Raw genomic sequence first — 15,137 nt, 5'->3', positions numbered from 1 at the left:
TTCAGTAACATGGGTTGAGCAGCATTGTGCTGTACATCCCCTACCTGGGCTCTGATGCTGGGTCTTGGCTCTGTAGCAATAGGAATAAACTCCTGTATTTGATTTACCTCTATAGAGAGCCCTGAGATCCAGTGACAGCATCAATTCCTTGTTATCACATACAGTTTCTGTAGTATAAATTCATTTTTCAGGGATGTGCAGCAAGCATGTTACTATTCTGTAGTTTCATTGCAGAGTGTTAAATCATTCACAGTTTCATTATTATTAAGAATTTCTTTGCAGTTTCTGAGTAGCTAGTTGGGTTTTTTTTTATTTTCTGTCTGTCTGTATCAAGTACACTAACTGTTCAGGTTCTGTGGATTACAGGTAGTGCAGAGGTTCTCCTATTCTCAGTGTTTTGGGGCTGCTGGGTCCAAGAAATGCTGAGGTATGAGAGCTCTTCTTTCTGTATTTGCAGGCTTATCTGTGAGATAGAAACTGTCCCATCCCTTCACCAGACAGAAATCTTTTGTAAGGAAACCACCTTGATAATCTGCTTCAAAGATGTGTTGAGTCTGCTAATTGCCTTCAACCTTGTATAAGAATAGAGGCCAAAATAAAGTAGGTTTATGGTGCTAAACAGTTCTGGTAAGGCCACCTCTACTGTAAATGCAGACAAATTGAGGACACCTGAGACACAGACTGTGAATGCTCTCAGATGTAAGCATATTTTCTATTTTATGAAAGCACCACAGAGGTCTTGATACTGAGAATATGTGAAATGTTCCATCTCTGACATGTGCTTTGGCACCCCAGGAGATCCTTTCACTTGGTTCTTTTGACAACTTGTTACATGAAGTGACTAAGATGGGAATAGGACAAAGGTAAATGTTTGCCAGAAAACCTGCGTTGGTACAAAGCTAAACACATTTATTTGTACAAGTGTTTCACATCTGTGACTGTTCCTTTTCTCGATAAACTGACTATGCAATTTTTACTAAAAACCTCAAAAGAGAGGGCCTTCCACTATGCAGACATGTATTTTGGAGATGATCATCTAATTAATAAGGAACAGCATAATTAGGAGTAACAGTATCTTATCTTTGAGATCCTGTTTTATTCAGGCATGTTTATGATAGTTGGAATTACAGGTCTATTGCTCAGTACTGCTTCTTGCTTTCCCAAGCTTTTGTTTTAGCAGATTTATAGGTAGCTGGTAGACAAGTTGACTTGCATGCACTTAAAGGCATCACATATCTAGCAGTCTGCATTTTAACTCCCCATAAGAAGACTAATCAGAAAAAAACTTATTTATTAAAAGTGTAATTATTGACCTGCTCTGGGCCTCAGACTGGAGAATGAATCTCTGGAGATAAGAAAACTTAGGTGTCCTCCTGCTGAGTCTAGTTTGGGGATTCCACTGCTCTCAGCTGAAACATCCCAGATTTGCTCACCTGTACTTGCTTTCACATTACTTGAGGGTTATAACAGGGTTATCTGCAAAGCTCTCAAGTATGGAGGGTCCTCCTCAACCTTGTTCAAGTTCTTCTTGGATAAAATTACTGTGCATGAAACACAACAGACTTGTATGGCAAAATCACTTTAAGCAGCTACCATTGCATCGTCAATGTGAAATTTAAAGCAGTGAAGTATCCACTTTTTTGATGACAAAACTTAATTTAAGCAAATTCAGTGGCTGCTGAGAGCTAACCTCAGCCAAATGATTATTGATGTTGGTGAGAAGAAATTGGTACAAAGGTGACTGCTTTGAAAAAGTTACCATATACTCTTCAGCTGTTCCTTAAAGTGTGCCACCTGACAGCAGTTAGTCCACAACTTGTGGTGTTTTCTTGTCTGATAAACTTGTTAATGTCATTCTTGGACCATTTATTTGGTATGATGTGTAGCTCCTTCCTGTCAAAAATGAAACACACACATGCAAACAAAGTTATCTTGAGACTCAGGTACAGTTATTATGGATTTAATTCTGGTGGATAAAAGTTAGCAATTTGGAAGGTTTTTTGAGCATAGTTTTTTGTTTTTCTGACTTGCAGCTTGTTTATTCTTCTGTTCTAGACAGCTGCTGTAGTCTCTCCAGGTTTGCTTCCATGTGTCTTTGTCAAGCCTTTTTCTTCCCATTACTGGTATTGGTATGATAATCTTAAAGCATTTCAGAGTGTCCTTATATGCCTTTGTTCAACAAGAGTCTGTTTCAAAATAATACAGAAGATCTCATCTTCCTGCCTGTAGAGCCCAAGGGTAACAGAAACCTTTTTCAGGAGTTTTCTGCCAGTATAGATCAGAAGGAAACATGGGTGTGAGCTGTGTTATTTTTTGGAAGTTTGTTTTTTTGCTTCATACCCAGGCTCTAGCATAGGCAAAGCTGACAGCACTGTACCCCGTTGGGTAGGCTTCACATGTTGCATCTGTATAAATGGGAAGTTCTGCTACACAGTTCAAGAGGAGTCTGGGTGATTATTTAGCAAACACTGAAGAATGAACTTTGAAAATGTCAGAAGACTTTGACTGTTGATCTGAAAATGGTACAAGATGTTCTGGCAGCCACAACTGCAGGAACTCCATGAGGACAGTTTGGAACATGTTGAAATATGAGCTCCATCTTCTGATTGCTGGATAGCATCTTCAAAATCCTTATCTGGTCCTGGAACTCCTATCTGATGGCTTAAATATCTTGGATTTGAATCTCAGTCTGCGTTTAGAGGCTCTAGAGTAAGATGTATTGTGTCAATCTGAGTACTGAAAAACTGCACAAGGGAGGGATAAATATTTCATGTCAAAACAGTGTGATTAAATCAGATTCTGTCTCAAGTGTCTGATACTGTACTATAGATTTTTGGTTATGGAAAGAAATACACCTGCTTTTTTGGGGGGTTTTTTGTAAGGTGGATGTTTGTAACTGGAAGTAAAGCAAACCACATTGAAAAAAAGCCTCTAGGTAACACTTGTTTTCAGAAGCCTGTTCATTAAATTGTGTCCCTATGCACATTTGATCTGGTATTCTGATTTGCTAAAGCACAAGTTCAGTTCATGCCTTGATTTTTTTTTTTAAATTCTTCACCCCATACTACATCAGCTTTCTTTGTTGTCTCCTGTGGGGTATCTTGGAGCCTGACACATTAGTTGAAGCTGGCTGAATCCTCACTTTGAGTGAGTTTTGTTTTTCAGTGAAAGCAATGACACAGTTACAACTTCAAAAACTAATTGCAAAGACATGACCAAGTCTTTCCTCAATTTGAGTGCATGTGCTATGTTCCAGTACCCACAAACTTAGTTTATTAAGTTAGAGTAGTGGGAAAGAAAGGAAAATAACTCGATGCTTTAAAGAGCAGCAGAGAGATAAAAAGATAAATTATCAGCTCAGCCAAATTGTATTGTTTAGTTTGAGTCCCTGAAGACCTCTGCAAATTTATCCTAAGGAAAAAAGATTAAAGGATGTCTAGTGAGAAGTTTGTGATCTGTCTTGTCTACCCCAGACTGTCAGTAAAGCTGAGTCCTTGTAGTTGCTTGCTCAGGGAGGCCCTTAAGTGCCAAGTAAATTCTTCCTGGTTCTGCTCCACCTGATGAAGTTTAAGGTGAGGCATTAGAGGCCCATGCCTTCTGCTTCTGCTGGCATTGGTTTACATCCATGACCTCATTTGCTTTGGCACTGCTTTCCTCCAAAGCTGCTTCTGCACTCTTGGTGCCCATCTGCTGCAGTGTGTTCATCAGTTTTGTCCTTTCCACTGCTGACCTCTGTGGAAGTGTCGTGGGCAGCACTCAGGACCAGCATAAAGTGCATTGCTGCTTTTGCATTGTGGTCCTGAAGAAGGATGAACCACAGTAGTACCCTCATCCCAGCTACAAGAGTGTGGACCTCTATTAACTGTGGTCATGGCATGGAAATGCACTTTCTTCTCAAATCTCAGTTGGAAGCATGGCCTCTTCACCAGAGGGGAGACTGCAGCTGATATGTCTGCCCACTTACAGAGCCTTTGAGTGCTGGAAACATTGCCTCAGGCTTGGATTTTTCCATCTGTGTATTGCAGACAGCACCTGGACTCCAAATCCCTCCTGTTCTATACAGCAGGTTGGTTGTTTTTTGTTCTGACCTGAACCAGTCTTTTGGTTTGAGCAGCAGTAGCCATCTCATCTCCTTGGAGGACTACATATCTTTTGAGAAGCTTATCACTGAGTCTAAGAGGAGCCTGGAACAGGTTGTCTTAAAGCTGTCTTTGTGGTCATTTTGCCTACTGCCACTTTCTTCATGACACATCAGCAGGAAGACTGATGACTCCTTGTAGCATTGCAGAAGTATATACTCCTTGCCCAGAATGTTCATCCTCTTTTTCCAGGTCCTGGGGTTGGTATTTTAATGACTGTTTCTGAAGTGGTGTTAGTGAAGAAGAAGATGCTAAGTGTATGAGCAGATTTGGCTTGGCAAGGACCTACCAACTGCTGCCTTGAATGGATGGGTCTCAGCAAGGCTTCTTCATAGATGCAATATGGCTAGAAGGGTCTTGGTGGCAGTGACAAACATCTGTTAATCTCCCAAGACAACTGTAATTACAGCATGTTAATCAGATGAATTATCTTGATTCCCAGAAGTATGGGAGAGGCAGGTATTGAAGTTCTGCGTAACTACCAGAAGTGTTTCTGACTGAATTATTTAACTTTTTTCTTCACCCTTGCACTTCCTTGCAGATTGGGTGTCTTTTAGGTGCATACAGGAGCACATGTAAGCTGGAAATGTTTAGCTCAGATACTGAAAATTATTCTACTGAGTTTTGGTAGAGAAGGCAGAAGTTATTTCATAAGACTGTTCTAAATTCCCAGTATTTGTGTGCTTACCTATTTTTATTAACTTGTGAGGGAGAAGTAGCAGTTCAGCACTTCCTACTGCCTCTTTCTCATTGACTGAGGAAAATGTTATATTTTGCTGGTGGCATATTTCTTTCAGCAAGGAAGTTTGCTCACAGGAGACACACAAGAGCACACTTCTGTTCCACCTGTCATTACCCCTCTGCTTACCCATAGAGGTGTGCAGTTAGGAAGATAATTTGAATTAAATCTCTCTGGTAAACCAAAATATGTAAATTATCTTTGTGTTCTGGTCCTGAATAATACCAAGGAATGTTAGATTCTGTTATGAGCTAATTTTGTCACTTTTGCAGCTTTAACAGAAATGCAGAAATCCTGACTGTTGTAGGAAGATTTTCCATTTGCATTTTTCACCTTTTGCCTGAAAACTCAAATCAGAGTAAAATCAAAGGTTTCATTTATAAAGAAGATGTAAATGTATCTCAGTTTGAGGTGGAAAAGTGCTTCATGTGCTAATCAGAAGCAACTTGCTAAGGGTAGTTTATCTTGAAAGCATCAACTCTTTACTGACAAAAGCTTGGCAAGTGATGGAGAAGTATAACAAGAGCATCTGCTGCATCCTACAGATCTATTTATTTAGCTGAGATCTTAAAGGTGAAGTTCCTGGTCATATCAACTCCAAAGATTGTTGAGCCAAGAGATAAATATTGCTGCTTGTTGAGTAGCACATATGGAGACAGCCAATCCCAATGACTCATAATGAGACACATGGAATATGGCTTATATCAGGTGCTCTTTTTTTTAAAATCACCAATACATTTATGTTTTGCCCCTTTGTACAGGGTATACCTGTTGCAGTGTTATAGTGGATAATTTTAACTTGTACCTTTCCTGCTCTTGTTTTTCTGTCAAGTTGTGCTTAAGTTGAGTTATGCATAAGCTCTCAGGGCTTTGTTCTCATTAAAGGCTTCCCATCAAGTAGTACAGCAGACACTTTTAGAGCCTGATGCTCTTGTGGTACTGGGCAGCAAACATCTGTTAGGAACCATATCCATAAAGCAGTAGTGAATCCACTGTGATAGGAGTCCTGTGTTCATAATGTGGGCTTGCTCAATTACAGCTGTTGCTGTGTTCTTTTATGCAGGAAGCTATGGGGGACAAGGTTCTCTATTGATAAATAATTACTTAAGCTGGTGTGCACAGATTGTCTGTAGGGTTTGGCTGCTTGGCCAGGTATAAGCAAAAAAATCTCTATTGTGTGTTCACAAGTTATACTTTTTAAATGTATTGTCTTTTTTTTGTTGTTTTGTTTTTCTTTTTTTTTTTTTTTGTAGGAGTGGTAGCTTGTTTTAAAACCAGCTTTTGATAAGGAGTGACTTCTGAAAGCTGAACTGGCTAAAATTGAGTTTAATTAATGCAGAGTTATGTGTATTGTCTAGAGAACTGCCAAAAATGTTTTTGCATACAATGTCACCAACTGTTGTCCAAACAAGTTTTGTTTGATATTTATTGATTTGCTTTTGACCAGATGATATTAGTCTAATTAATGTGCCACTAGTGAATACTAAAGCAAGCTTGTTCTTTGTGTTCTTCCTCCCCCAGGACAAAATGTTTCACTTTTGGGTAAATACATTCTTCATAGGACTGGATGAAAATTCAGACAAAGTAGAAAATGGAAGTCTAGTTGCAGATCAGGAACTTGATGGTATTTTCAGTACAGAGCGCTCAGATAATGATAAGGAATATTTAATCCTTACATTAACAAAAAATGATCTAGACAAAGCAAATAAAGACAAAGCCAACAGATATTTCTCTCCAAACTTCAAGGTCAGTATATATTATGTGTAAACAAAGCTGAAAGGCTGCATGAAGTTCTGTGATTTGTCTGTCTTGCCTTATGGAGGAACCATCTGAAACTGTTGTCTGTGTGGAAATTGAGTTCATATATTAGTATTGCCACCACTTAGTAAAGCTTTTAGCTTTGTAAGTTTATCTGCTTTTGGGGAAGTTGATAGATGTTGAGAGACCTGGAGTAAAGGCTTTGCCTCGTTTCAGGTATTTATCAAAGCTGTTAGATGAGTGGTAGGAAACCCAGAGGCCCAGGTAGCATCTGTCTTGTACCAGCTGCATTGCCTTGACCTATGAGGTTTTTGCAGTAATTGCTGAATTGATTTACAGAGGTGCCTGAGTTTAGTTTTGAGGAATATGAGCCACTGCCAGCACTGTTTTTAAAAACAAAAAAAGCGGTTAAAAAAAATTCAGCATTTTCTAACTTGCTCTTAAAATACCAGTTAGACCAGTGCTTATTTGAAGGAAATGGTCGTAGTTTCTTGTCAGAATGTTGCTTGGATCAGACTTCTAACACACACAGACAAGTCACTAGTTAAGGAGTGGTCTGATCTACCCTGTGTACTCCGATTACTCTGAATAAATTTCTTTGTGCTCACAGAGGTCCAGCAGGTAGGATGGTGGAAAAGCTCAGTGGGGGATATCCTGCTGCTGGAACTCAAGAGTACCAGTGGCTGGTGCAGATACACAGAACTACAGCTGGGCTTGAAAAATCTGCTGCTTTGCCAGTTCTTCATTTTGCCAGGGGTGGTAGTGAGAGTCTGGCTAGGCTCAGAAAACCTTTTTTTCTTTGTTTCTTTCTTTCCAGAGCAGAGAGAGGACCACTCGTGATTCAGTGTAGCGAAAGGAGTCATGCTGTTAAAAATTGCATTGTACCTGTGCTTAGTTAAAATCCAGCCTCCCTTTTTAAATGTTGTTTTTTCCTTTCCCAGGTGAAGCTCTTTTTCACAAAAACGGTAGAAGAACCATCAAATCCAGAGGCTAGCAGTTCAACTTCTGTAACACCAGATGTTAGTGACAATGAACCTGATCATTATAGATATTCTGACACCACTGACTCTGATCCAGAGAATGAACCTTTTGATGAAGATCAGCATACACAGATTACAAAAGTCTGAATATTTTTTTTATCAGAGATAAAAAAAAATACACAAAAAAAAAACCAACCACGAAGAGACAAACTTGAACAAACTGAAAAAAAGGACCTTTTTAAATGGCAAAAGGACATAGTGTCAGATTTCCAATTACAGGAACAATTCTTTTCTGACCAATCTTGTTTTGCCCTATAAATCTACAGGGTTTGACACTTGTCCAGTTGAGGAAAAAAAAAAGGTTACGTAACTGATATGTATATACCTTTTTGTGTCAAAAGGACATTAAAACTTAAATTAGGAACTATAAACATGGCACTTTCCCATTTTATTCCTGTTTTATAAAAGTGGAGACAGACCTAGTGTGTATACGTAGGAATTTTTCCTTTTGTGTTCTGTCACCAAATGAAGTTTCGAAAATATACAGGTTCACATCCTGCCTCTTTTTTTGCACTTGTGTGGCAACAGAAATGTCTGCAGTTGGCTAAGACATGTTTCTAGAAGGTTTTGCTACATTCTAATGCATGTATTTTGGATGGGAGATGAAAAGTAATGCTCAGAAAGGAATACAGTCTGCTGGAGCTTGGTCTGTGTACCATACCCCGGCTCTTTACAGGCACCTTTCTTTAGCATGCTACAGTAATTCATCCTGGACAATTGAAGAGTCGCCGCTGTCACTGCTTGTTGTTTGTGCATTTTAATTTTTTTCAGTGTAATGGTGCTAGAAAAGGCAGCTAGAGGGAGTGATTCTGTATAGGGGTACAGGAATGAACCTTCACACCATCCTAAAGACCCACATTTGTGGGAAGGGAGAAAAATTATTGGAGTTACAGAGAGGAAACACAGCAACAATGACTTAACCATACAAATGTGGAGGCTATCAACTAAAACATGGGCTTGAAACAAATTGTTAAAAAAATTTGACAATGATGTATTGTTTTATTTCTGAATTGTAGTGGCTGCTCCATCTCCTGTGTAATCAAGGCCAGTGCTAAAAGTCAGATGCTATTAGTGCATATATCAGTCAACATCTTACATTTATGTTATTAGTTTTACAATCATATTCCTGCTGTGAATACTTCATGTGCTGCCTTGCAAGCTTTTTTTCTCATTAATACAAAAATATTTTGTAATGGTGCACAGGAACTTTCAATTGGAGATTTTCCAGGTTAGTGTTTGTTTTGAAGATTTATGATGGATGCATTTATTCAATCAAACCCCTGTCAACCGTTTCACCCCTTTGACCTTACACATTCTACTACAATGAGTTTTGCAGTTTTGCACACTTTTTAAAAAAAAAATGTCATTAACTGTTAGGGAATTTTACTTGAATATTCAGTACCTACGGTGTTTTTAAAACAGACATGACACACACAGAGGAAACCAGTGTTGAAGTAAATTCTCTACACTGCCTGTATATGAAGATGTGTACTTTACAAAAGCAGAGCTTGTCCCAAATACATTGTTTGCTATTAAAAAAGAAAACCAAACCACCCAGCAAATTTGATTTCTAAACTGGCAGTGTGGTATTTGTTTGTAGGTATGTAGCCAGGAATAGAGCTTGAGATTCACTTTTGATACATAATTTTCATGCCCAGACTGCAGATGAGTTAAGAGTACAACTACTGCTGCGTACAAATGTGAAGTGGCTGACAAAGTTGTTCTCTCTAAAGTCCCCAAATTGACACTTTTTTAGCATGTAATACACCCCCCATCCCTCTAATTAACTTATTGGTGCTGACATTGAAGTTCATTAGCTGTGTTCTCACCTAGGTAACAACTGTGTATGGAATCTGTAAGGGCCCTGTACAACAGCATTAAGGGAAGAATTTGAATGAGACAAGGCAGGACTTCAGTAACTACTATTGGTAAACTAAGGTATAAAGTGCATTTCCTGGTATCTCTTGGTCAGTTTTGCTCATCATATTCATGATTCTAACTTCTAATAAAGCTCAAATATTTTCTGACTTACAGGTTTAAAAAGACTTTAATATCTTAGTGGATCATGATTGCTGGTTCCAGTGCTCATTATTCCCACTGTTACTGATGAGCGTGGTAGCTTGGGACGTGATGTTTAACTCTTACCCTTTGAACCATGTTTCACCTTGTCTGTTCTTTAACAGTTGAAAGTTGTGCTGGCTAATAAACAAAAATGTTCCTGCTTTAGAAATACTCAGATATTGACATTGCTGCATGTCCCACTTTGGATAATAAAAATTGGATTGGTGTGGTTCCAGTATGTAACACTGAGGGCCAGATTGGAAATCATGATGTGATGGGCTTTTGCACTGTTATTTTTCCTTTAGAATGTGAAGGTTGGAATGAGGGTTTTGATTTTTTCGAATGTTCAGATGTCTTTGAGAAGCCTTGCTTGCATTTTATGGTGTAGTCATTGGAAATGGAAAAATGGCATTATATATATTATATATATATATAAATATATATTATACATACTCTCCTATACTTTATTTCAGTTACCACCCCCATAGAAGTTGACAAGAATTGCTATGACCGAAATGTTTTTGAGTCCTTATTACAACTTTATTTATGACATAGCTTGAACTGCATTCTGTAGGTAATCTTTGCTTGAGTTTCTGGACTGTATGCTTAAACCTTTTTAGATGTGTGACAGCTTACATGTCTGAAACTGCTTGAAGGAATCACTTTGGTAAGAGCATCCCCATGTCATTGGTAGCCACACTCAAAATATTTGCCACAGCTGTTAAAGGGCAGTTGTGTAAACAGCATCCAGATTTCATTCCTGTGGCACACAGTGTAAACTAAGTGGAGTTTACATGCAGCATCAAACGTTTCAGCTTTCAAAAAATAAAAAAAAAATAAAAAAATAGGATGCTAGTGTGCAAGTTCCATGTTTAGTCCTAGCAAATGTGTGCAATATGTTAACGATGCCTGTGGTTGCCACAAAGTGCCTCGTTTACCTTTTAAATACTGTTAGAAAGTGTCATGCATGCAGATGGATGGCGTGGTACTGTGCACTAAAAGGGGCTCCAACTTCAGTGTTTGGCAGAGCTACCTTTCTCTGCCCATTCAAATTTTCAGTCTGTTTTCATATAGCATATATATGTAGATAGATACTAAAAGAAAAAAAAAATCAGTCTGTTAAGCAGCCTTACTCTGATTCAGCCTCTTCAAATACTATTGTGCTGTGCAACAGTGGCTCTGTGTGTAATGCTATGCACTGAGAATACACAAAAACCAAGTAATGACATGTACAGGATAATGCCTCATACAAATCAGATGTCCGTTTGTTATTGTGTTTAACAACCCTTTATCTCTTAGTGTTAAAACTCCACTTAAAACTGATTAAAGTCTCATTCTTGTCACTGTGTGGGTGTTTTATTGAAGTATTTTGAGTATGGAAATGGTCAGCTAAATGTTTTGCTTCTTAGCCATGGAATTTGGAGCGTGATCATTAGAGCAAAGGATGCTTCTTATGTGTCAAAGGATTTTAAGGGAACTACAACTTAAAACTCTTTATGTTGAGAAATTTCAAACAAGTGTAGGCACTTGGAAGTGCAGGGTGTGTGCAGGGAGATCCAACCCTTTGCTGTGATGGTGCAGCTGTGATGAGCTGCAGGGCCGTTTTCCTGGGGAACTGAGCCCTTCTTAGTCTCCAAGTAAGAAAATGCTCCAAATTGTTTATTACCTTATTTTTAATATTGACCAGTGCATCAACCTGAGAAGTCTTTTCCTAAAGTAGCTTTAAATTGACAATGAAATGCATTCCCCCCCCCCCAGTGGAAAAATCATGCTCAACACATGTATTGACTGTGTAGTTTGAGGTTTCTTTTTGTTGCTTATTTATTTTAAAACTTGACTTTAAACCAATGCTTTACTTTGAACATGTGGTGGTCTCCTCTTATGGCAGGGTCATCCATTGAGTGTCTAGGAAAGAAGCACCAATAGCTTTTGCATTTCTAGTGATGCCAAGGAACCAGGGCACAGCTCTGCATGACTCTTTGTGACTTTAGGTAATTCTTGTCATTCTTCTGCTGGTGTTACCTTCACCCCTGTATCACATTTGGCCAAGCAGCTCCAAAAAATGTGTGTCAGGGAGAGGTTTGGTGTCGTTGCTTATTCTACTCTTCAGTGGTAAGAGAAAAGTAGTTTGTGGCTTTATGGGAGTGGGGTGTTTGGCAGCTGTGTCTGGCCCTTTAAGGTGAATGACACAGGTAAGGACTTTACAACATTTTAATAGAACAGTTCAGTTCTACCCAATCTGTTCCTCAGTTGGGTTAGATGGTTTTTTTCATCTTGAAAATGGAAGTAGAGTGGAGAGCTTAAAGGGAAGTAGCCTGGATGGGGTTCAAAGTGTTGAGTAGCTTCTGTAAAAAAATCAGATCTATGAATACAAAGGGATTCTAGTCTGAAGACAGGTGAAAAGTGCTGTTCTAATGTCAGTAGTATATTTGATTTACACTATTGCCTTCTGACCTGGAAGTCCTGTGCTCCAGTCTTTGGCAGCTAAAAGCCACTTCTATTAGAAAAAAAAATGTTAATTTTTTTCCTTTATGGCTATGCATGCAAGCACTCTGGTGCCTAATGTGATTATTCGACTTCCCAGGATGGTGCTGGGTGCCTGGATGGAGGTGCTTTTGTGTGCTCCATCCCATGCCTGTGCTTTCCATGTCCTCTGACCACTTCTGCTGAAAGCTTCAGCGTGGGTGCTCTGTTGAGCTTTTGCCACCTCTGGCGTAAGCAGCAAACAGCAGCTGCATTTATGAGTCTCTTTAGACAGCCATGGAGTGACTGTTAATTATTTGCATCCTTTTTAAAACCGGAGCCAGAGTTACAAATTAAAGTCTTTTAAGAAGGATTTATGTTGGTACCAGACTCTTTTAAAACAGTTTTGTTTTGTTTTTTTTTAATTTTGCAGTTGATTGCTATTTTGGTTGTCAGATGAGTGATGACATCCACTGGTGATGGTGTTTCTATATTATTCTAACCAGATTCCCTATGGTGTTGTGCTGCTGCAGTCCCCTTGCCACACGGAGGTGACAGTGCCTGTGCAGCAGGATCTGGGAGACAAAGCCCAGGTGCAGTTGGATTCCTGAGAGGGGTGGACAAAAAAAAAAAGTACAACAAACCACCCCTATGGGTTAAGAATTGGTAGGAAGGGAGGACAGGTCACAAAATGATCTGTCTTGATTTTTGGAAGGTGTCTCCTCAAAAATGTAACAGGAATGCAATAAAGCTGCTTCGGCTTCATTGGCTTCCTCTCAACCTTACTCTTTGGCAGCTTCTCAGCTCCCCCTCTTTTCACTGCTATCCTTCAGGGAAATTCTAGTCCATTGTCATAGAATTAAGAACATCTTGTGCTAGACAGATGAGAAAAATCCATTTATTTTGAGCTGTTACCTATTAGAATAAAACCCCATACTTACTTTTTTGTCTTTTTGATACCTTGCTCCCTATTCTTTGAGATATTTCCTGCTTTGGCTTTTTTATGGCGTTTCATTTTTTTCTGCGTGTTTCTTCTCATTCCCTACTTCTGTGCCTTCAGATCTTTTAGCCACTGGTATCTTGGTTGCAATATAGGACAGGCAATTCTTTTCTGCCTGCTTCTTATTTCTAAATAAGTCTGTAGAGATACCAAGGAGAAATGATTTTATGTTGCCTTTTGTAAAAGGGTACCTCTGAAAAATGTCAGGGTTGTTCAAGTTCAGCAAATGAGTTTGCCTCAGTGAGCTGCTGATGTGCTGTACAAACCCTCAGCATTTATTCAGCCTAATGGGAATGATGAGCATATGCACTTTACTTGTGATGAACAACCTGCACAAAAAATCCCTCAAATGCTGGGCTGTATTTTCCAGCTGCAAATGCGTCTGTGTGGGTTGTACTGACTATGGCAAAGTATAAAAGGGTTTTAGTAAGTTTAATTTTTATTTTTTGAAGACTGTCATGCTTGCTAACCTAGCTAACTCCAGGTGGTGAAAATAGATAACTTTTTGCTTTCATGGGGTATCCATTTCCTGCTTCCCATCCTGTTCATGTAAAAATGTTAGGTGGAAAAAATGGTATTCTAGGGGTTGAACTTGTACTTTAAAATTCTCATTGTACAATTCAGGCTAAGTAAGGTTCCGTAAGGGGGTTTTTTGTTTGTGTTTTTGTTCTTTTTTTCCCACAATTCTTCTCAAATTCCAGGTATACATTAAAGCAGGTTTGGTTCATGAGTTTGGCTTTCTGAAGGTACAGTGTTGCTCAGGTTGGACTTACAGATGGGCTACAGGGGCAAACCAGCTTGCTGCTGGGACACATTGGAGAGGGCTGAGGGCCTGATGGCATCCTGGATAAACTGCAGAACCACTGAAAGAGGGAAGAGCTGGAAGCAGATAGGAGCTACTGAACTGAGAAATACAGAGTAATAACAAAAAGCAAAAGAGGAAGGACATGTTTCTGACAGGTTGGGATTATAGCCCCAGAGTGTTGTCTATCTCCTGGCTCTCAATTTATCTTTTTTGTGTGGAAAGGAAGGAAAAGCTTTTGTACAAGAAAAAAAAAAGCTTTTGTACAAGTTCACACCTGGTGTATTTTTGTCTTGCTTTATTAACCTCTGAAAGCTGGTTCTTGGCAAGGGGTCTCCCAGATAATGTCCTCACCTCTTCCTGTTGAGCAGAGGGATGACACTTGGTCCCCTACAGGTTGTTTCCTTGAGGGGGAAGTATTCTGGCACTTGGTTATTTCCTCACATGCTACTATCTTTCTCTCACTGTTTGGCCTCAGATGGCTTCTTCAAAGGCCTCCTTTTGACTCTTCCTACTTTTGAGTTTCATCCTCTCACCAGTGACATCTCCTCTTGCCCTGGAGGCTCCTTCACACCCCAGAGCAATGGCCATTTCCCAAGTCTTCAGTGAGAGCTTCAGCTCTAAATTTTGTTGTTTAGGTGCACTGAAAACCTGTGCACCCTGTGACTGGTGCCATGTCAGTTCTGAATGTGTCTTGCGCCAATTTACAGACGTGTTCCTTGTGAGGTATCTGCAGTTTTTCCTTAGCAGTTGGCACATAACTGAAGTGATGCGAATCTTGGACCCAAAAGGTGGCTGTGTGGTCCCCTGATGAAGGCATCTGGGTGTGTTACACCCTGTTCTGGTTTTGTTGTGGGGATTTTTCCTCCAATATTGCTGCTTCTTCTTCATTTCTGCTCCTTGTGCTTGGAGGCACCAACCCTCGGGACGGGGAGCTCAGGTGCTGTGAAATGTTCCTCTTGACTCCTGCTTTCTTCCTGAATTTGGTGAAGAGTCTTAACTAAGGCTTTGAGTCAATACAAGGTCTCTCTGCCCATCAGAGGCCATTTACTGGATGCCAGCTCCTTGACTCATCCTCCTGGAACAGCTGAAGAGATGGGACCCCAGGAGAGAGTCCACATAGCTTTTTCTGGTT

General features: G+C 39.6%; 1 protein-coding gene across 2 annotated transcripts in view; it reads left to right on the top strand.

Annotated features, from left to right (window-relative positions):
* The window catches only part of PTEN (phosphatase and tensin homolog), a 49,098-nt gene extending 38,018 nt beyond the window's left edge, over positions 1-11,080 (top strand). The window contains exons 8-9 of one of the 2 annotated variants that reach the window (XM_071748895.1): positions 6,400-6,624; positions 7,578-11,080. In XM_071748895.1, coding sequence (XP_071604996.1) covers positions 6,400-6,624; positions 7,578-7,763 — 411 coding nt within the window. In that variant the 3' untranslated portion in view covers positions 7,764-11,080. The remainder of the gene's footprint in view (positions 1-6,399; positions 6,625-7,577) is intronic. The other variant, XM_071748896.1, reaches the window with a different exon arrangement.
* Positions 11,081-15,137: the final 4,057 nt, after the last annotated feature.

The sequence above is a fragment of the Heliangelus exortis genome, chromosome 7 (assembly GCF_036169615.1).
Source record: "Heliangelus exortis chromosome 7, bHelExo1.hap1, whole genome shotgun sequence".
Classification (NCBI taxonomy): Eukaryota; Metazoa; Chordata; class Aves; order Apodiformes; family Trochilidae; genus Heliangelus; species Heliangelus exortis.
Note: the sequence above shows the minus strand (reverse complement) of the source record. Positions and strands in the feature narration are given on the sequence as shown.